The following is a 21285-nucleotide window of genomic DNA, read 5'->3' on the forward strand; positions in this document are numbered from 1 at the left end:
ATACAGGTTTATTTACAAAATGTATTACAATTCTCTGTACAGCTCCTCATTAACGAAGATCAGTAAATGATATACACACATGCAGATTCTGACTCTTTTGTAGTAGTCACTAAGATGTTTGGCCATTTTCTCCGTGTTAAGTGAACTTACAAAACCAAAGAAACTGTCTCGCTAACGATGACCCGTGGTTGTATTTCTACCGTAGAATCGGATGTAAGTTAGAGGAGCTGTGATATGTTGTTACGGAGTTTACATGCAATTTCTTACAAAAATAAGGAAACCCGTCAGTCCTTAATAAATACATCTACTTTCAATCCATGTACACCTCTCTTTCTTTAGAATTGTTTATTTCCTTTTTCTTGCCTTCCCTTTGTTTAAATCTTTTTTTTTGTTTGTGTGTGTGTGTGTGTGTGTGTGTGTGTGTGTGTGTGTGTGTGTGTGTGTGTGTGTGTGTGTGTGTGTGTGTGTGTGTGTGTGAATCTATCTTTTCACGGTTTTAGGTGATTCATTTTCTTCCTAAATACTATATAATCACAGTCTTTTGAAAAGGATATGTGCTAAGCTTTTAAGACATCCCCTGTAAGTACGTTGTATAAATCTATTTTCTCCTTGTATTTATATTATTCAGTTATTTAATTTACTAAGTAAATTCACCAAACACTACAATGCTCATAAAATGAAATGACAACTGAAAGCAGATCATCAAACCGCAGCTTATTGTAAAATGTGTAATTGTTTAGCAAAATACCAAGGTCATCCATAATACTACTGTTAAGAAGCCAATACTGTTTGGATTGCAGTTTATCTACTTTTCCAATGTCCCTTTTGGTTCAGTTTGAATTTATTGTACAGAAGATTTGAATGATTTTAGGTTACATGAAAATCCAGCTATAAGCAGGTGTTCTTTCAAAATGAAGACTAAATAAACAGGCTATTTTGAAGTGACACTGTGTGAGTGAGTTTTCTCTTCATATTATACACACCATAAAACACACTGGGAGAGTTTCTGAACTATGAAACGTGCTCAGACAGTCCTCTGCGTTCTTTAAAAAAACACATCTGAATCTGTTGGCAGTATATTGGGATTGTGAGATGGCCTGCTTTAAGTTGTGTAAAGCCAAATGCTTCATCTCACATTCATCTCTTTCTTGAGTCCCTGTGTGTGTGTGTGTCCAGAATGGCCCCCTATTCAATATATAGTGCACTACTTTTGACTGGGGGCTCTGCACAGAAGTAATGCACTATATAAGTGATAGGGTTCCATTTGTGATGCGCGGTTTACTAGCTACCAACGCCTTCTCTCGGAGTCTATCTCTGACACTTCAAAAGCACCATAGTTGAGGACAACAACAATACAATATTCTTTTGGCTATGGCATATTTAACCAATTGATTCCAATAAGATTCAAATGTGTCTTTCAAAACAATTCCAAGGTCACAGGAAAATAACAAGCTATCTTCTAATAATCCGTGTCTATAATACACGTATTTTAAAACCCATTTAACCAGTAAAAACCTGGCCTGCAAGAAGAATTAGGATAATCTGATCAAATTCCCTTTGCAGAAAAAACAATTTATCATCTGTCATATCGTATTCATCTTCTGTCCGGCACTTGGAAATGTACTCGGGGTGCAAGTGATGGCTTTAGGTATCTCTCTTTTGTCTTTAGCATCTCAAATGAAGTTCCTTAAAACAGATTACAACGATCGATCCTGTCTTTCTGTTTGTTTGTCTGTGTGTTTGTGAGTTCAAGCCAAACGCAATACCGCTGTGATGAATTGCATTGTTCTAAGTAACTCTGCGAGTCTGTGACTGTTCCATACGTAAGGCACTGGAGGAAACCGCTTGAGTTCTTCACGTCACCAGTCCTGTCGTGTTGCCATTGCAGATTATCGTCGCCATTTTCCGCCAGGAGAGGATTTAGCTGCAGTTGAGGAAACCCCCATCCTGACGTGATCATGTTGTTTCATCATAGGGTCAATAGTCACAGTCGTTCGTAAGGGATCGTGTACCTGGTCTAGCTGAAGTCGTCCGTAAGGGATCGTGTACCTGGTCTAGGGATCGTGTACCTGGTCTAGGGATCGTGTACCTGGTCTAGCTGAAGTCGTTCGTAAGGGATCGTGTACCTGGTCTAGCTGAAGTCGTTCGTAAGGGATCGTGTACCTGGTCTAGGGATCGTGTACCTGGTCTAGGGATCGTGTACCTGGTCTAGCTGAAGTCGTTCGTAAGGGATCGTGTACCTGGTCTAGCTGAAGTCGTTCGGTCTAGGATCGTGTACCTGGTCTAGCTGAAGGGATCGTGTACCTGGTCTAGCTGAAGTCGTTCGTTGTGTAAGGGATCGTGTACCTGGTCTAGGGATCGTGTACCTGGTCTAGCTGAAGTCGTTCGTAAGGGATCGTGTACCTGGTCTAGCTGAAGTCGTTCGTAAGGGATCGTGTACCTGGTCTAGCTGAAGTGCCCGATACCTGTTTTAGAGGAAGGAAGTAGAGACATAGGGATAATCTTAATTGCATTTAACTGATTCCTTGCGTCTTCTCTCTTCACCTCCTCAAAACCAATAGGATGAGAAGTCGGAGATCCCTCCCCTCTGACCTTCTCACCCAATGGGATTTGAGGAGTCGACGAAAAGAGGACCCAAGGAATCAATGAAATTGAGATTCTCACACAGAGAAACATGGCTAATAAATCTGTTAATATGGTGGATGAGATGAGACGTGTCAATAAGGTTGGAATGGTTGAGGCACGATGATGTGTTACTTGGGACATTGGTTTAAGAGAGATTTGCAGATGCTGCTAGCATCTTCTACTGAGTAAACTAAAACCTTAAGCTAGATAAAGTATGAGTGTTTACGAGATAAAGACAAATGTTTTTTGATGGCTTAATCTTTTTTTAAATTCTTTTTTAAAAATCATGTTGATGTCAATTAACAACACCATAGTGCAGGGTTTTATTCTGGACCAAAAAGGGGCTTAGGTGGTGGGCGTGAAATAGGGCGTGGCCGGTCCATTGGGACGCTGACTTGAAAAATATTTAGAGGCCCCCCCATCTTGGCGGTGTAGAAAAATGTTTACATTTCAAGCCAATTTCCTTCAAATCTACATATTCTGCCATGGACCTGAGAGAACATGTTGCAGTTTTAAAACAAATGTCCTTTAATTTTATGCATTTTTCCATGGCTAATGCTGTTTGGCTCAAACATAATAACAAATGCTGAATAAATGTTTTATGTACAATTCTCCCACTGTCTAGCTTTTATGTTGCTGATTGTTAGTTTTCAAAGATGAAATAACTAAAGAGTATGTAGGTCCATTATCTCTTCTACATACTTTATATCTGGTTTTAATCATTTCGTTTTCAAAGATGATATAACTAAAGAGTATGTAGGTCCATTATCTCTTCTACATACTTTATATCTGGTTTTAATCATTTCGTTTTCAAAGATGATATAACTAAAGAGTATGTAGGTCCATTATCTCTTCTACATACTTTATATCTGGTTTTAATCATTTAGTTTTCAAAGATGATATAACTAATGAGTATGTAGGTCCATTATCTCTTCTACATACTTTATATCTGGTTTTAATCATTTCGTTTTCAAAGATGATATAACTAAAGAGTATGTAGGTCCATTATCTCTTCTACATACTTTATATCTGGTTTTAATCATTTCGTTTTCAAAGATGATATAACTAAAGAGTATGTAGGTCCATTATCTCTTCTACATAATTTATATCTGAATCATTTCGTTTTCAAATATGATATAACTAAAGAGTATGTAGGTCCATTATCTCTTCTACATACTTTATATCTGGTTTTAATCATTTCGTTTTCAAAGATGATATAACTAAAGAGTATGTAGGTCCATTATCTCTTCTACATACTTTATATCTGGTTTTAATCATTTCGTTTTCAAAGATTTCGTTTTCAAAGATGATATAATATAACTAAAGAGTATGTAGGTCCATTATCTCTTCTACATACTTTATATCTGGTTTTAATCATTTCGTTTTCAAAGATGATATAACTACAGAGTATGTAGGTCCATTATCTCTTCTACATACTTTATATCTGGTTTTAATCATTTCGTTTTCAAAGATGATATAACTACAGAGTATGTAGGTCCATTATCTCTTCTACATACTTTATATCTGGTTTTAATCATTTCGTTTTCAAAGATGATATAACTACAGAGTATGTAGGTCCATTATCTCTTCTACATACTTTATATCTGGTTTTAATCATTTCGTTTTCAAAGATGATATAACTAAAGAGTATGTAGGTCCATTATCTCTTCTACATACTCTATATCTGGTTTTAATCATTTAAGTTTACGATGGAAGCATTTTTCCATCCCGGAACTGTATTTCAAATAATGAAAATACTTTTTTTACGCGCTTCGGCGGCCCACACAAGGGTTGACATCTAGTCATACACAGTATGTAGCAATGTCAAGTCAACAAAAGTCTTGGGGAATTGTAAATGTAATGTTGGGTTGTCTATTGGCTCCCGAGTGGTGCAACGGTCTAAGACACTGCATCTCAATGCTGGAAGCGTCACTACAGATCCTTGTTCGATCCCGTATCACAACCGGTTGTAATCGGGTGTCCCATAGGACGGTGCACAATTGGCCCAGCATCATCCAGGTTAGGGTTTGGCTGGGTTTGGCCCTCATGGTAAATAAGAATGTGTTCTTAGCTGACTTGCCTAGTTAAAATATTGTGGATATGTTCAAGTCAAGAGTGATGAACTGTTACGAAATCACACCAAACAGCTTGAGAACAACACAAACAAACAAATCATTCAACAACACCACCAGAGGAAACCAACTAAATGATTCAGATGTCACAGAGAGAGAATCAGGAAGAGAGCAGCGTTGTCATTACCCTTAGATCTTCACGCTCTCTGTCCCATACACGTTGTAGCCTTCTCTGTAAGTGGCAAAGTTCTGGGGGTTGGTCGGTGGAGCTGGCTTAAATTTTTCAGCATTTTTTGCTAGTTTGAGCCGTTTGGTTTCTGCACGTGACTTGTAACAGAACTCAATCAGTGCCACCATCATGGCCAGCCCCAGCCCTCCAACCAGAATATAGAAGACTCCAGCCACATTGCTCAGGCTGAGAGCACTTGTCTTGTCCTGGGGAAGGTGAAGAACATAGTTAGAGGGTTTGCGGTGGAGAGAGAGTTCTGTAGAGAACAGTGCAGCCTACCAGTATGATACTAAAGCAGAGTATATATAGGCCTCAAACTGATCCTTACAGAGTCTTGTTGAAATAACAGTCAGAGACCTAACACTATTATCAGATCTTCCTACAAACTGTTTCTCTGAGACAGAAACGTTTCTGATGCTACCAATGGCAGATCATACTACAGACTCCAGAGGCTAACAGCAACAGAAGGCTGATAAAGTAAAGGATGGCTGAGGTTGAGTCTAGAAAAAGTCTAGATTGGACTGGCTTTCCTATAGGGGTCCAAGAAGTTTTGAGGAACATCTGAACACCATAGTCAGACCACTCTCCAATGAAGGGGAGACGAGTCACCTCTTTAGTTTGATCTAGGTGAATGTAGAGCTTCCCCTATTCTATAGGTCTTCTTCCATATAAGGAAGCTGCGGTCAGTAACTCCTGTCCTGACATGTTTTATTTTATTGGTACCAAACCATTTTGCTGCTGCTTCCTTCCCAAACATGTTTATTCTAAATGTGTTTATGAGAGTTTTACCATTTTGCAGTGGAACCCTTTGGAGGTTTGACTGTGGTAATATGTAGCTAAGCTGTCGAGGGTTACGGACACTGATCTGTTAGTTTATTGGCCTGACTATGGTCTCAGAGGGTTAAACAGAGGCTTATTACATTCTTAGACTTCATGTGGAAACAACAAGATCTCTTCATTGCAACTCCTTGCTCAGACAAAGACCTGACAAACACCCCACGGTGTTGGAATGTCCCGAAGTTACACGGAAGCAGTTGATCATGAACACTGTTTGTTTAGTAAATAGAAACAACAGCATAATGGTAAGAATATCATGAATGTCAAGCATGAAAATTAGCAAAAAATAGCTCTTAATGTCAACAGCTAGTCAACAACTATTCAATGATGGTGTTTGATTATTTTACACATGTACCATTTCACCAAGCATAAGGTCATTTACTATTACAGTTTGTGAAGCAAAAAAGCAGTTCCTATTTCTATATTGGCCAAAACAAAAACAACGTATTTTTCAGATATGATTTGAATTTGTGAAATCGTGCATGAAGGACTTGAACCACTTGTTTATTTTTGTTAAATGTATGTGGCAGAATTATTTTGGGGGGTATAATAAAATAATAAAATAAGGGGTAGGGGGGATATAGAGTATAATCTAGATGTTTCAGTATGGCTTAGCATTTCTTTGCATATGAACAGTACGTCACAATGCAACTGGGAATCAACACAGAAGACCTGCGGAGACTGACCTTACTTCCAGAGTCCTTGGTTCCACATTCACCCTTATCGTACCACCATTTGTTTTTCAGCTTGTCTAAGATGCCTTGTTCACTGAGTTTCAATACGGCAAGGTTTACAGGAGTTCTTCACATGAGAAATAACATAAATAACATCATATTATGTTATTTTATGTTATTCATAACTTCATAGTTTGCATAACTTCATCACAAAGCGATCGAGCAGGACTCCTGGCCATTGTCACATCACAGAGAACAGGCATTCTAGTCTATTACCTTGTCGTCATTGACCAGCCCTAGTCTAGGGCCAGGGCCTGCTCCTATCGCTTCGAGTAATCGGCAGACGCTGGTAACAGGACGAGCATGTACTGACTGTACACTCTGCTGGTCTGGAAGTATCTAAAGCTGAGGAAGGTATTTGATTGTGGGGACAGCAGGGTAGCTTTCTGACCAGCACTTAACAAGTTCTAGAACCTTCTCTTGACTAACAGTAGCAGTAAAGGACTACAACACAACCGTTGACCTGATATCTACAGTAGCAGAGGCTTGGACACCTCCTACTGCAACATCACAAGGTGGCTCTGAGCTTTGGTTCCTAAGACAACATGAACAATGAACCTAATAATGGCATTTACCTTGACATTAAAGAAGGCATTAAAAAACTGAATAAAGCCAGAGGTGTTTCACATCAACCCGTTTCATAAGAACTTGTATTGTTGGAAAAACAGCCTTTACTAAATCCGCTTACAAGGGGGATTACTGTCAACCAAGCTACAGCTTTATTACTGCTGTTTAAGCTCAGCTTTGACACATCAGGGGGATAATGAATGTGGTTTCTCTTTGTAATATGGTTTCATCAGAGGAAACTGATAGCTAATAATCAAGTGTTAAAAGCTGAATTAAAAGGTATAAGACATTTCCCACTGCTTTACAACTGACATAGTGCCTTGTAGTTAACATTAACTATTTACCTGTGCAACATACATGACATAATAGCCTTTTTAAAAATGAAGCTAAGATGTTACATGTGGAAAACACAACAAAAGGATGATGCATAATTAGGAAGATTGATCACATGGTGCTCTACTCTATAGCCCCTATAGAAACAGACTGGTGGTGCTCTACTCTATAGCCCCTATAGAAACAGACTGGTGGTGCTCTACTCTATAGCCCCATTAGCAACAGAATGTGCTCTGCTCTATAGCCCTTTATGCAATGGATGGGTCGAATAGTGACTGTTTGGGTTAAAACCACATTCCAGTCGGTGTCTATTCCACACGTTTCCACCGCCTCCTAAATCTATGATGTTAATATTCCCAATTATGCCTCTCTAGTGGCGCAGTGGTCTAAGGCACAGTATTGCAGTGCTAGCTGTGCCACTAGAGAACCTGGTTTGAGTCCAGGCTCTTTCGCAGTCGGCCGCGACTGGGAGACCCATGGGGCGGCGCACAATTGGCCCAACGTCGTCCGGGTTAGGGGAGGATTTGGCTGGCAGGGAGGTTCATGTCCAATCGCGCACTAGCAAATCCTGTGGCGGGCTGGGCGAAATGCACGCTGGCACGGTCGCCAAGTGTACGGTGCGTCCTCCGACACATTGGTGCAGCTGACTTTCGGGTTATTGTGTCAAGAAGTAATCCATTGACCTTTGCCTCTCCCAAGTCTGTACGGGAGTTGCAGCGATGGGAGAAGACTGTAACTGCCAATTTGATACCATGAAATTGGTGAGAAAAGGGTGTAAAAATAATAAAAGCCTATTAACTCTGTTCTATCTGACTGCACAATCCATTGTCTCATCAGCCCAGCCAGGCAATTTATGAACTTGATCTCCACTATAAAAAGCATTAGATAATATCTCATTTTTTTCGACTAACATTTAGTTTTCAACAGCGGAGACCATGCTGTCTGTCACCCCGACATTTGCAACATTGTTTCAATATTCAAATTCGATCTCCTGCTGTCCCACAGTAATGAACGAGTCGTGAGTCTGGACGAGACAGAGAGTCAGGAAGCATTTCTCAGACATTCAAAATCATAACTCAGCTGGCATTTTTATGGATGTATACAAAACAAATTAAATTTGAAAAAAGATAAAACGAAACAACTAATTTGCAGTCTTTCAGCTTTCAGTTAGAAATGATTGTGTTACTGTAGCTGTGTTGTTGGCTAGCTCCTCTGAATAACAGTTTCCTGACGAGAGAGCACATTTTCTATGCCAGGCGAAATCGTACCTCATCAGCTTATTGTTATGGATGGATCCAATTAAATGGCACTAGAAACCAGCTTTAACAAATGCAAATGCAGCTACTTTACCGGCTGCACTTCTTTGACATGACTGTAAGTTAGCCGTATTTGGCTAGCTAGCAAGCAAAGGATAATAACTTTGCCAGCCAGTATGGCAACGGTACATTTAGAATGAACGACTGGGTCACATCCATAGATACAGAACAGAAAGACTGAACAACTGGGTCTCGTCTCTAGCAACCCTAGATTGGTGTGGGGACTATATCTTGTGGAAGGATGAAATAGTATGAATAAATGAATGAAAATAATGTTTTTTTAATGAAAATATGTGACTCATTATTTGAATATGTTGGTAACCCGTTGTATCAAAGTGATGATGCCCTAGAAGATGGTGATTGGAGGATATATTGGCACGGTTTGCCGACCCTCAACGAACAACACCCATCCCAATATAGCCTTCAAACACCAGCATTCTCTGGCATTATCACTTAATTACACAGCTTGTAGAAAACTAAATGCAGTCAGATGGAACAGAGTAAATAGGCATTTTAGCACCATAGATTTAGCCGGTGGAATAGAAAACGGCTGGAATGCGGTTTTAACCAATCAGCATTCAGGATTACACACACCCGTTGTATAAAGCACTATAGAAACAGACTACGCTAATCAAAGAACGATGAATGGATAACAAGTGTCTTGGGTTCCACTGGTGAACAATGTCCTCCTGGGACCTTTAGGGAACCATACATTATCATCAGCAGGAGAATAGAAGATTACAACACTGTGTAGAATAGTATCTCCCTGGCCAATGGCAATAGGGCGACTGTGAAGGACTGTCCATCGTTGTAGCTCAGAGAGACATTGATTAACAATGCAATTATCTGTTAACATGCTCATGATGCTGGAGCCTGAAACCCAATCTAAGAGAGCCGTATTGCAGAGGTGATCAGAAAGAGAGAGGGTGTGTGTGTGTGTGTGTGTGTGTGTCCCAGTCGACAGCCAACGTATTGAGATATACTGGAAAATTAACCTTCGAACACAGCAGATGGTCACCAAACTCACAGACTGTGCGTCTTTCACCGACGATGCCAAAGTTCGTCAGAGCTACATGCCAAACTTTGAGGTGTGCAGTTTGAATGTTTAAGAGCAGAAGAAGATCAAATGCAAATTAATTTATCATAATTTCACATGATCAATACATTTTAGCCATGATCCTGAAGGTTGCCCAAAGCCAAAGTATACATACCTGAGCAGGTCCAGATAAAAGACAGAAGGAAACATGTCAGAGAAGCAACGATACGGCTCTTCTACTGCAGCCGTCACAGCTGTGAGCCTCAACATCACTCAGCATACTGACTATACAGCACAGATTATTAGCACAAATGCATGGTTGAAAATAGTGTTGCAGAATTCCTGTCACTTTCCCATAATTCCTAGGTTTTCCAGAAACCCCAATGGGAGGATTCCCTGAATAAGGGGGAGAATAAGCAAGGAATGGAACCCTGCCAGAGGGAATCTTCAAAACAGGGATTTCTGGGAAACCTGGAAATGTTCATTTACTGGGACTTTTTTTAGCTAGTGGATTTTTGCAACCCTACATATAGGAAAATATAGGAAGCGTATTTCTGAACATTATGGAGGTGAAACAGAAAGTTCAGGTGGTTGGTAGGACATTACGTGATCTAGATATTATAGAGATGTTAGCCATGATGCTTTTTCAAACATGTCACAGTTGTACAACATTACATTTCCTGAGAATTCATGTCAAATGACCCTATCTATCACAGCTAATCTGTAAGCAAGTCATTTAGCTGACCTAATTCATAGCATGAGTCATTCCTAGAGTCACTTGTCATTCAATTGATCTCAACTGTATCAAATGTCAATGCCTTTGTATGCCATCTTTAAAATAGCATGATGGAAGCTTCGTAGCACATAGTGTAAGTATAGTGATACCAAGTTGACAAAGGCTGAGTGAAACACTCTCATATTACATCACTGAATCCCAGGATGGATACAGCCATGTCTTCAGAAGAGAGTAGAATAGAAGAGTAAGAAACCTGATTATCACAATGGTTATCGGGCTCAATTCTGGCTCTTGGTTGGTCGTGTTCAAATCAAGTGCTAAATTGGGTAAAAACATTTGACACCATCTACAATTGTGTCGATTCTTCTTTGTAAAATCATCATGAAAAAGCAACCAATTACAGAGACAGTTCCACCACCGACAAAATCCTAATTTAACTGACTGTAGTCGTACCACATGACCCACGGCCCAAAGAGATCAGACCTTCTCTTTCAGATTAGAATTCTCACGTTTACCCATAATGCTTAGTCCCCTCAAGACTCCGCTGTTCGCCTCGCCTCCCTGAGATGACAAGTCTCAGCTGAGTAGCCATTTTGGGGGGTTTCAGCCAATGGGCTCTAGAGGCCAGAATGGTTTCTCTAGGCCAGTCGCATGGGATGTCCAAAGAAGCAGCTGTATGACATGAGCAACTGTGAAGCCATGTTGTGTCAGACAAGACAGCAATAATGTTATGAAATACAGACATGGCCTTCACAAGAGGAAGGCGGCAGTCTCTGGCATCTAGACGCCATGTTTTCATAAATAGTTTGTGATAAACTATTCATGAAATGTAACTTATAATACACATTCTTATTGTATAATATATAAATTACAACAGGTATATTTTACTCAGAGATCTGACAGAGAGACTCTTAACATTAATTAGACTTCAGACTGGCTATACATTCTCCAGACAATATAATACCCGACACACACATCGTCTGCTGCCCAGAGATGTTAAAGATGGATTTAACTCTATCTCCTCCTTTTCCAACTGCAGGACAGCGCTATCCTCCTCATATCCCTCCCACCACTGAGAAGAAGCAGTCTAAACATCCCCAGTCGAATAAACACACCTCCTCCTTATCAAACACAACCAAACACTGGTCCACAGATCTGTATCCTTCCTCTCACAACTGTCTTTGTCAAACAACTCAGCTTAGCCTTACCAGTCCATCTCCTTTACTACACTTCATGCTACCTCTTAGCCTTACCAGTCCATCTCCTTTACTACACTTCATGCTACCTCTTAGCCTTACCAGTCCATCTCCTTTACTACACTTCATGCTACCTCTTAGCCTTACCAGTCCATCTCCTTTACTACACTTCATGCTACCTCTTAGCCTTACCAGTCCATCTCCTTTACTACACTTCATGCTACCTCTTAGCCTTACCAGTCCATCTCCTTTACTACACTTCATGCTACCTCTTAGCCTTACCAGTCCATCTCCTTAACTACACTTCATGCTACCTCTTAGCCTTACCAGTCCATCTCCTTAACTATACTTCATGCTACCTCTTAGCCTTACCAGTCCATCTCCTTAACTACACTTCATGCTACCTCTTAGCCTTACCAGTCCATCTCCTTTACTACACTTCATGCTACCTCTTAGCCTTACCAGTCCATCTCCTTAACTACACTTCATGTCCATCCAGTCCATCTCCTTTACTATACTTCATGCTACCTCTTAGCCTTACCAGTCCATCTCCTTTACTACACTTCATGTCCTCTTATCCAGTCCATCTCCTTAACTACACTTCATGCTACCTCTTAGCCTTACCAGTCCATCTCCTTTACTATACTATGCTACCTCTTAGCCTTATCCATCTCCTTTACTACACTTCATGCTACCTCTTAGCCTTACCAGTCCATCTCCTTTACTACACTTCATGCTACCTCTTACCTTCCAGTCCATCTCCTTTACTACACTTCATGCTACCTCTTAGCCTTACCAGTCCATCTCCTTTACTACACTTCATGCTACCTCTTAGCCTTACCAGTCCATCTCCTTTACTACACTTCATGCTACCTCTTAGCCTTACCAGCACATCTCCTTTACTATACTTCATGCTACCTCTTAGCCTTACCAGTCCATCTCCTTTACTACACTTCATGCTACCTCTTAGCCTTACCAGTCCATCTCCTTAACTACACTTCATGCTACCTCTTAGCCTTACCAGTCCATCTCCTTTACTATACTTCATGCTACCTCTTAGCCTTACCAGTCCATCTCCTTTACTACACTTCATGCTACCTCTTAGCCTTACCAGTCCAACTCCTTTACTACACTTCATGCTATCTCTTAGCCTTACCAGTCCATCTCCTTTACTACACTTCATGCTACCTCTTAGCCTTACCAGTCCATCTCCTTTACTATACTCCATGCTACCTCTTAGCCTTACCAGTCCATCTCCTTTACTACACTTCATGCTACCTCTTAGCCTTACCAGTCCATCTCCTTTACTACACTTCATGCTACCTCTTAGCCTTACCAGTCCATCTCCTTTACTACACTTCATGCTACCTCTTAGCCTTACCAGTCCATCTCCTTTACTACACTTCATGCTACCTCTTAGCCTTACCAGTCCAACTCCTTTACTACACTTCATGCTATCTCTTAGCCTTACCAGTCCATCTCCTTTACTACACTTCATGCTACCTCTTAGCCTTACCAGTCCATCTCCTTTACTACACTTCATGCTACCTCTTAGCCTTACCAGTCCATCTCCTTTACTACACTTCATGCTACCTCTTAGCCTTACCAGTCCATCTCCTTTACTACACTTCATGCTACCTCTTAGCCTTACCAGTCCATCTCCTTTACTACACTTCATGCTACCTCATCTTCCTCTCTGTGTGTTAGCCAAGTAAGGGTTCTTAGTTTGATATTTTGTTCCATAGACTGGTCAGAGTCTGGTAAATGACAGAAAGGCTGCCTTTGAGCCTGGTTGGGACTCAACACTTGGTTTTGGGTTGGGTTGGGTTGTACGCTAGCTAACAAAGTACATAAGAAAATCAAAGTGCTATAATATAAATCCAATCAATAATCAATAATTTTTATTATACCTATTGACTATTATTAACAGCCTTGCCGATTACTCTGCAATATTGTACCCGATCTGGTGACATCGAGGCTGACCTTGGAGTCACCTCCCCCGCTGCCGCACTCTCCCTTGTCGTACCACCATTTGTTTTTCAATTTGTCCAACAGGCCTTGCTCATTCAGTTTTAACACTGCCAGGTTAACAGCATTTCTTGAAACGATAAAACATAACTTGTAAGAAAATGCACAGGTCCGTGAGAAATCTAATGCATAGTATTGGTATAGTAGCAGTATAGTATAGTCGTAGTATAGTACAGTAGTATAGTAGTAGTTATAACGATGATGATAATAGTTGATCATGGTAATTGGACTACCACTAATAGTGCTTATTGTTAATATTAGTATTATCTATTATGTTTAAGAATTTTAGGAATGTGAGTTAGATAGATCAGTAAGGTTAAGAGGAAGAGCAAAGAAAGTGGTAAATATTGAAAAGGTGGCATGATGAGTTAGGTAGTTTAGAAACTGAAGTGTGCGGGACGGGGACACTAGTCATTATTGAGAAGAAAAGCAACAATAGAAAACACCATGCAAATAACATTCATCACAAAGTGACAGTGCAACTTTTAAAGGCTACATGGAAAAACTGTTGAACTGTTAAATTAAAAGTGACAACAACTGTCGGGAAGGACAGCACACAGGACAGAAGGACAGCACGCAGGACAGAAGGACAGTACACAGGACAGAAGGACAACACGCAGGACAGAAGGACAGCACGCAGGACAGAAGGACAGCACGCAGGACAGAATGACAGCATGCAGGACAGAATGACAGCACACAGGACAGAAGGACAGCACGCAGGACAGAAGGACAGCACACAGGACAGAAGGACAGCATGCAGGACAGAAGGACAGCACACAGGACAGAAGGACAGCACGCAGGACAGAAGGACAGCAGGCAGGACAGAAGGACAGCACGAAGGAGAGAAGGACAGCACGCAGGACAGAAGGACAGCACGCAGGACAGAAGGACAGCACACAGGACAGAAGGACAGCACGCAGGACAGAAGGACAGCACACAGGACAGAATGACAGCACGCAGGACAGAAGGACAGCACACAGGACAGAAGGACAGCACACATGACAGAAGGACAGCACGCAGGACAGAAAGACAGCACACAGGACAGAAGGACATCACGCATGGCAGAAGGACAGCACACAGGAAGGAAGTACAGCACATAGGACAGAAGGACAACATGCAGGACAGAAGGACAACATGCAGGACAGAAGGACAGCATGCAGGACAGCACACAGGACAGCACTCAGGGCAGAAGGACAGCACGCAGGACAGAAGGATAGGGCAGAAAGACAGCACAAAGGACAGAAGGACAGCATGCAGGTCAGAAGGACAGCACGCAGGACAGAAGGACAGCACGCAGGACAGAAGGACAGCATGCAGGACAGAAGGATAGGGCAGAAGGACAGCACACAGGACAGAAGGACAGGACAGAAGGACACAGGACAGGACAGAAGGACATGAGGACAGAAGGACAGCACACAGGACAGAAGGACAGCACACAGGAAGGAAGGACAGCACACAGGACAGAAGGACAGCACGCAGGACAGAAGGACAGGACAGAAGGACAGGACAGAAGACAGGACAGAAGGACACAGGACATGACAGAAGGACATGACAGAAGGACAGCATGCAGGACAGAAGGACAGCACGCAGGACAGAAGGACAGCACACAGGACAGAAGGTCAGCATGCAGGTCAGAAGGACAGGATAGGGCAGAAGGACAACACACAGGACAGAAGGACAGCACAGGACAGAACAGCATAGGGCAGGGACAGCACACAGGACAGAAGGACAGCACGCAGGACAGAAGGACAGCACGCAGGACAGAAGAACAGCACACAGGACAGAAGAACAGGACAGAAGGACAGGACACAGGACAGGACAGAAGGACAGCACACAGGACAGGACAGAAGGACAGAAGGACAGAAGGACAGGACAAAAGGACAGGACAGAAGGACAGGACAGAAAAACAGGCCAGAAGGAAAGATAGAGTAAGAGAGACAAAGGTTACATGGTTGTTAAACTGTTAAACTCTTCGCTACAACCTGGAATGGATTCCCCGTTGGTTTAGGAACAACAACATTAACACGTAGATCAACATCCATAATAACAATTATAAATCATCCTAGATATCCAAGAACAATAAAAGATATGATACCGTTACCTCTTTGCGTCCATTCCAAAACAATAAGGTAGAAGAGAAGAAGAAGAAGAAGGGCCAAACACAAGACATCAGGGTAGGTGGAATTCTATAACAACAAGGAGAATATCGTTATATTATCCCACCCACCTTAATGCTGAGCCTTTGGGCGTGGCCACACCGTATCCTTTAGAGTCGAGGTTTCCGCCCACTTTCATGGTGTCACAGGGTTTCCTCTGCTCTATGTACTCGTTCATGGTGGACTCCAGGAGGAAAGCAAACTTGCCCTTGGACTTTCGTACCCGGGCCACCCCGTCTGGCGTGGTCTTGACAAACACTGACGGTTCGGCCGATTTCATGTATGACCACATTTTCTCATAGACTGCTATTTTGGATCGCTGTTTAGACGGAGAGAGGGAGGGAAAGGGAGAAGAGGAAGCATTGATACATAGTAGTGATGACCCAAATACAAATGTATATACCATTGAGAGAGAGAGCGAGAGAGAGAGAGCGAGAGAGAGAGGTGCAGTGAGAGGGAGAGGGAGAGAGAGAGAGGACCCTGAACAATGAGAGAAACAGGAAGGAGTGATGCACAGAAACAAGAACCTTGCTATAGTACATTTCCGGCTCCCCTCTCTCCACTGGGATTCTCTGCCTCTGACCCTATTACAGGGGCTGATTCACTGGCTTACTTGTGCTCTTCCATGCCGTCCCTAGGAGGGGTGCGTCACTTGAGTGGGTTGAGTCACAGATGTGATCTTCCTGTCCAGTTTTGCGCCCCCTCAGGCTCGCACGGTGAAGGAGATCTTCGTGGGATATAATCAGCCTTGTCTCAGGGTAGTAAGTTAGGGGTCTGTTGATATCCCTCCTGTTTTGTAGGGGCTGTGCTTTGGCAAAGTGGATGGGGTTATATCTTGCCTGGTTGGCACTGTCCGAGGGTATCTTCGGACGGGGCCACAGTGTCCCCCGACCCACCCCTGTCTCAGTCTCCAGTATGTACTCTGCAACAGTCTATGTGCCGGTGGGCTAGAGTCAGTCTGTTATATCTGGTGTCCTGTGTGAATTTAAGTATACTCCCTCTAATTCTCTCTCTACCCTCCCCTCCCGGTGAATCTGATCCCTGGGATCATGCCTTAGGACTACCTGGCCCCAGTCCACCTGGTTGTACTGCTGCTCCAGTTTCAACTGTTCTGCCTGCGGTTAGGGAACCCTGACTTGTTCACCCAACCTACTACTTTGTCCCGGACCTGCTGTTTTCGACACTGCTGTCTTGACCTCTGAATGCTCGGCTTTGAAAAGCCAACTGACGTTTACTCCTGATGTACTGACCTGTTGCACCCTTTAAAACCACTGTGATTATTATTATTTGACCCTGCTGGTCATCTACGAACGTTTAAATATCTCGAATAACAATCTAACAATGTTCTGTTATAATCTCCACGCGGCACAGCCAGAAGACGACTGGCCGCCATTCAGAGCCTGGCTCCTCGAGGGAGTTTTTCACATCACTGTACTTCTACACCTGCATTGCTTGCTGTTTGTGGTTTTAGGCTGGGTTTCTGTACAAGCACTTTGTGACATCAGCTGATGTAAAAATGGGTTTATAAATGCATGTGATTGAGGTGAGAACCTTGCTAGAGTAACATCAGGAGGAGACATAGATGAGAGTTTCCCAGTACGGTGCCTGTGGTTAGGCTTAGTAAGCCTGCTGTACAACCCGTAGGAGTGAAGAGAGGACTTCCAGCCATCTATAACAAGCAACAATTCAATGATTCAATGCCGCTGGGTTCATTTTGGCAACACAGTTTCAAACTCCAGACTTCTGAACCCTGGTCTGGACCAAAGCAGAGACAGGTCTGCTGCCAGGTGATGGTGTGTGTAGAGTGGATACTCTCACAAGTACACCGCAGGTTACATTTAGGAGGGTTAGAGCTGTCTGGGATCCTTGGGATTTGCCTACCTCCTAAACCCTAAACTTAACCCCTACCCTTACCATAACTTGAACCCTTATCTAACTTAACCTTAACCCGCGTAGGGACGTCCCAAAGATCCCGGATAGCAATTTAGGAGCTCGAGTTTTACAAGGAAGTGGGCCAGTTCGCAATAGTCAATTGTACCAATGGGCCTATTGCCAATAGCCTACGTGTTCTGAGTATGAACAAGCTGTTGGTATGGCAACACCAATCAGAGGCATTGTTACAGTGGCGTCAAGGAACCCATTGTCTGGGCTTCCCCAGAAGGGTCAGTTTAGGTACAAATACTGAAACAGTCAAGGACTTCATTTTGCCAGATCAAAGATTTGAAGAGCATAAGGTGTCGTGTATTACTAACTGAAGCAGACATTTGTGGGTAAGGCAGCACTTAGGTATAACAGTCATATTTCCTAAGAAGTCTTGAAGTTAAATGAAGTGTCAAGGGAGACAAATACACTGTTAGTGAAGGACACTCTCAGAGTTCTCAAGCAGAGTAAACAACACACCAACTCCACTAGGTAAGTAACAAATAGAGGCTGTGGAAAATGCAACAACAACAACACACGCACGCACGCACGCACACACACACACACACACACACACACACACACACACACGCACACAGAGCCCTGTGGCTTTGTGAGCAGAGTGGGACTTGTCCATTCTAAACATCGGCTAGACCCATCAATGTCCCTAATTAATATACTGCCCCTCTCTGACTGTAATGGATATTGCCTCCGACACATTAACCTTCACTTAACGGAGGGCCCTACAGTAGTTGGCTCAGTGTGTTCCAGTACAACCTGTTATGAGTCATCCATCATGTCACATCAGACCAGAGGGGTGAGGATCAGACCAGAGGGGTGAGGATCAGACCAGAGAGGTGAGGATCAGACCAGAGAAGTGAGGATCAGACCAGAGAGGTGAGAATCAGACCAGAGGGGTGCGGATCAAACCAGAGGGGTGAGGATCAGACCAGAGGGGTGAGGATCAGACCAGAGGGGTAAGGATCAGACCAGAGGGGTGAGGATCAGACCAGAGGGGTGAGGATCAGACCAGAGGGGTGAGGATCAGACCAGAAGGGTGAGGATCAGACCAGAGGGGTGAGGATCAGACCAGAGGGGTGAGGATCAGACCAGAGGGGTGAGGATCAGACCAGAGGGGTGAGGATCAGACCAGAGGGGTGAGGATCAGACCAGAAGGGTGAGGATCAGACCAGAAGGGTGAGGATCAGACCAGAAGGGTGAGGATCAGACCAGAAGGGTGAGGGTCAGACCAGAGAGGATCAGACCAGAGGGTGAGGATCAGACCAGAGGGTGAGGATCAGACCAGAGTGGTGAGGATCAGACCAGAGAGGTGAGTATCAGACCAGAAGGGTGCAGATCAGACCAGAGGGGTGAGGATCAGACCAGAGGGGTGAGGATCAGACCAGAGGGTGAGGATCAGACCAGAGAGGTGAGAATCAGACCAGATGGGTGAGGGTCAGACCAGAGGGGTGAGGATCAGACCAGAGATGTGAGAATCAGACCAGAGGGGTGAGGATCAGACCAGAGGGGTGAGGATCAGACCAGAGGGGTGAGGATCAGACCAGAGGGGTGAGAATCAGACCAGATGGGTGAGGGTCAGACCAGAGGGGTGAGGATCAGACCAGAGATGTGAGAATCAGACCAGAGGGGCGAGGATCAGACCAGAGGGGTGAGGATCAGACCAGAGGGTGAGGATCAGACCAGAGGGGTGAGGATCAGACCAGAGGGGTGAGAATCAGACCAGAGGGGTGCAAATGACCAGAGGGGTGAGGATCAGACCAGAGAGCTGAGAATCAGACCAGAGGGGTGAGGATCAGACCAGAGGGGTGAGAATCAGACCAGAGGGGTGAGGATCAGACCAGAGGGTGAGGATCAGACCAGAGGGTGAGGATCAGACCAGAAGGGTGAGAATCAGACCAGAAGGGTGAGGATCAGACCAGAGGGTGAGGATCAGACCAGAGGGTGAGGATCAGACCAGAGAGGATCAGACCAGAGAGGTGAGTATCAGACCAGAGAGATCAGACCAGAGGGGTGAGGATGACCAGAGGGGTGAGGATCAGACCAGAGGGGTGAGGATCAGACCAGAGAGGTGAGAATCAGACCAGAGGGTGAGGGTCAGACCAGAGGGGTGAGGATCAGACCAGAGATGTGAGAATCAGACCAGAGGGGTGAGGATCAGACCAGAGGGGTGAGGATCAGACCAGAGGGGTGAGAATCAGACCAGATGGGTGAGGGTCAGACCAGAGGGGTGAGGATCAGACCAGAGATGTGAGAATCAGACCAGAGGGGCGAGGATCAGACCAGAGGGGTGAGGATCAGACCAGAGAGGTGAGGATCAGACCAGAGGGGTGAGGATCAGACCAGAGGGGTGAGGACCAGAGGGGTCAGACCAGAGGGGTGAGGATCAGACCAGAGAGCTGAGAATCAGACCAGAGGGGTGAGGATCAGACCAGAGGGGTGAGAATCAGACCAGAGAGGTGAGAATCAGACCAGAGGGGTGAGAATCAGACCAGAGAGGTGAGAATCAGACCAGAGGGGTGAGAATCAGACCAGACAACATAATACAACATTAGAAGTCAACATGATGAATGAATACATCTCCTTGTCTCCACCTTTATGAAAAAAAGCTTGAAGTTTGGGGATGTGAGGTGCTCCCTGTTCTATGGGAATGCTAATATGGGTTAAAGTTGGTAATATAAATCAGTGGCATAGGATTTGTGTTGTTTTGTGTAGACAATATCATTTATTGTGCGCTCATAATTTGCATGAGCTAAAACATAGTTGGAAGGACATTATCGGTTGGTTTGAAGAACAACTTCTGGAAAGACTGAGTGGTACTAATCTGTCTGGCAGTTAACAGAGAAACAGAAGGCTAACAGTGTGTTTCTGTCGGAACGTGCATGTGTGTGTGAGAGAGTGTTTGTGTGTGTGAGCAAGTGTGTGTGTGTGAATGGCGCCAGAGGGGATTTCTGCTGTTCTATGGGCTCCTAACCAACTGTGCTATTTGGTTCATTTTTTCAAATTGTATGTAACTTATTTTGTAACTTACTTTGTACATGATGTTGCTGTTAATTTCTTCTATGGCCCGAAAATAACTTCTGAACATCAAATCAGCAATTACTCACCTTGAACTGGACAAAGATTTTGTTCTATAACGAGTCCGACACAAAGGATATATCGTCAATCCCCGTCATTTGGTTGAAGAAAAGACAGAGTGAAAGGGGACAGAGGTCGGGCTGCCTTCTGAGAATTCATAGGTGAGTCGGTCAACCACCACTATCATCTGTTCTATTGGCCAACGTGCAATCACTGGAGAATAAACGGGATGATCTACGATCAAGACTATCCTACCAACGGGACATTGAAAACAGTAATATCATGTTTCACAGAGTCGTGGATGAACGACGGCATGCATAATATAGAACTGGCGGGAATTTTCCATGCATCGGCAGGACAGAGAAGCTACGTCTGGTAAGAAGAGGGGTGGGGGTGTGTGTCTA

General features: G+C 43.5%; 1 protein-coding gene across 5 annotated transcripts in view; it reads right to left on the bottom strand.

The window, feature by feature from the left end:
• Positions 1-447: 447 nt before the first annotated feature.
• Positions 448-21285, bottom strand: part of LOC112238336 (glutamate receptor 3-like) — a 167360-nt gene continuing 146522 nt past the window's right edge. Inside the window, exons 11-16 of one of the 5 annotated variants that reach the window (XM_042326040.1) lie at positions 15937-16184; positions 6450-6564; positions 4885-5132; positions 2367-2465; positions 2070-2240; positions 448-2012 (exon numbers count right to left, since the gene is read on the bottom strand). In XM_042326040.1, coding sequence (XP_042181974.1) covers positions 4887-5132; positions 6450-6564; positions 15937-16184 — 609 coding nt within the window. In that variant the 3' untranslated portion in view covers positions 448-2012; positions 2070-2240; positions 2367-2465; positions 4885-4886. Of the gene's footprint in view, positions 2241-2304; positions 2466-4884; positions 5133-6449; positions 6565-15936; positions 16185-21285 lie in introns of all 5 variants that reach the window. The other 4 variants (XM_042326042.1, XM_042326037.1, XM_042326039.1 and 1 more) reach the window with 4 other exon arrangements.

This window comes from Oncorhynchus tshawytscha, linkage group LG08 (assembly GCF_018296145.1).
Source record: "Oncorhynchus tshawytscha isolate Ot180627B linkage group LG08, Otsh_v2.0, whole genome shotgun sequence".
Classification (NCBI taxonomy): domain Eukaryota; kingdom Metazoa; phylum Chordata; class Actinopteri; order Salmoniformes; family Salmonidae; genus Oncorhynchus; species Oncorhynchus tshawytscha.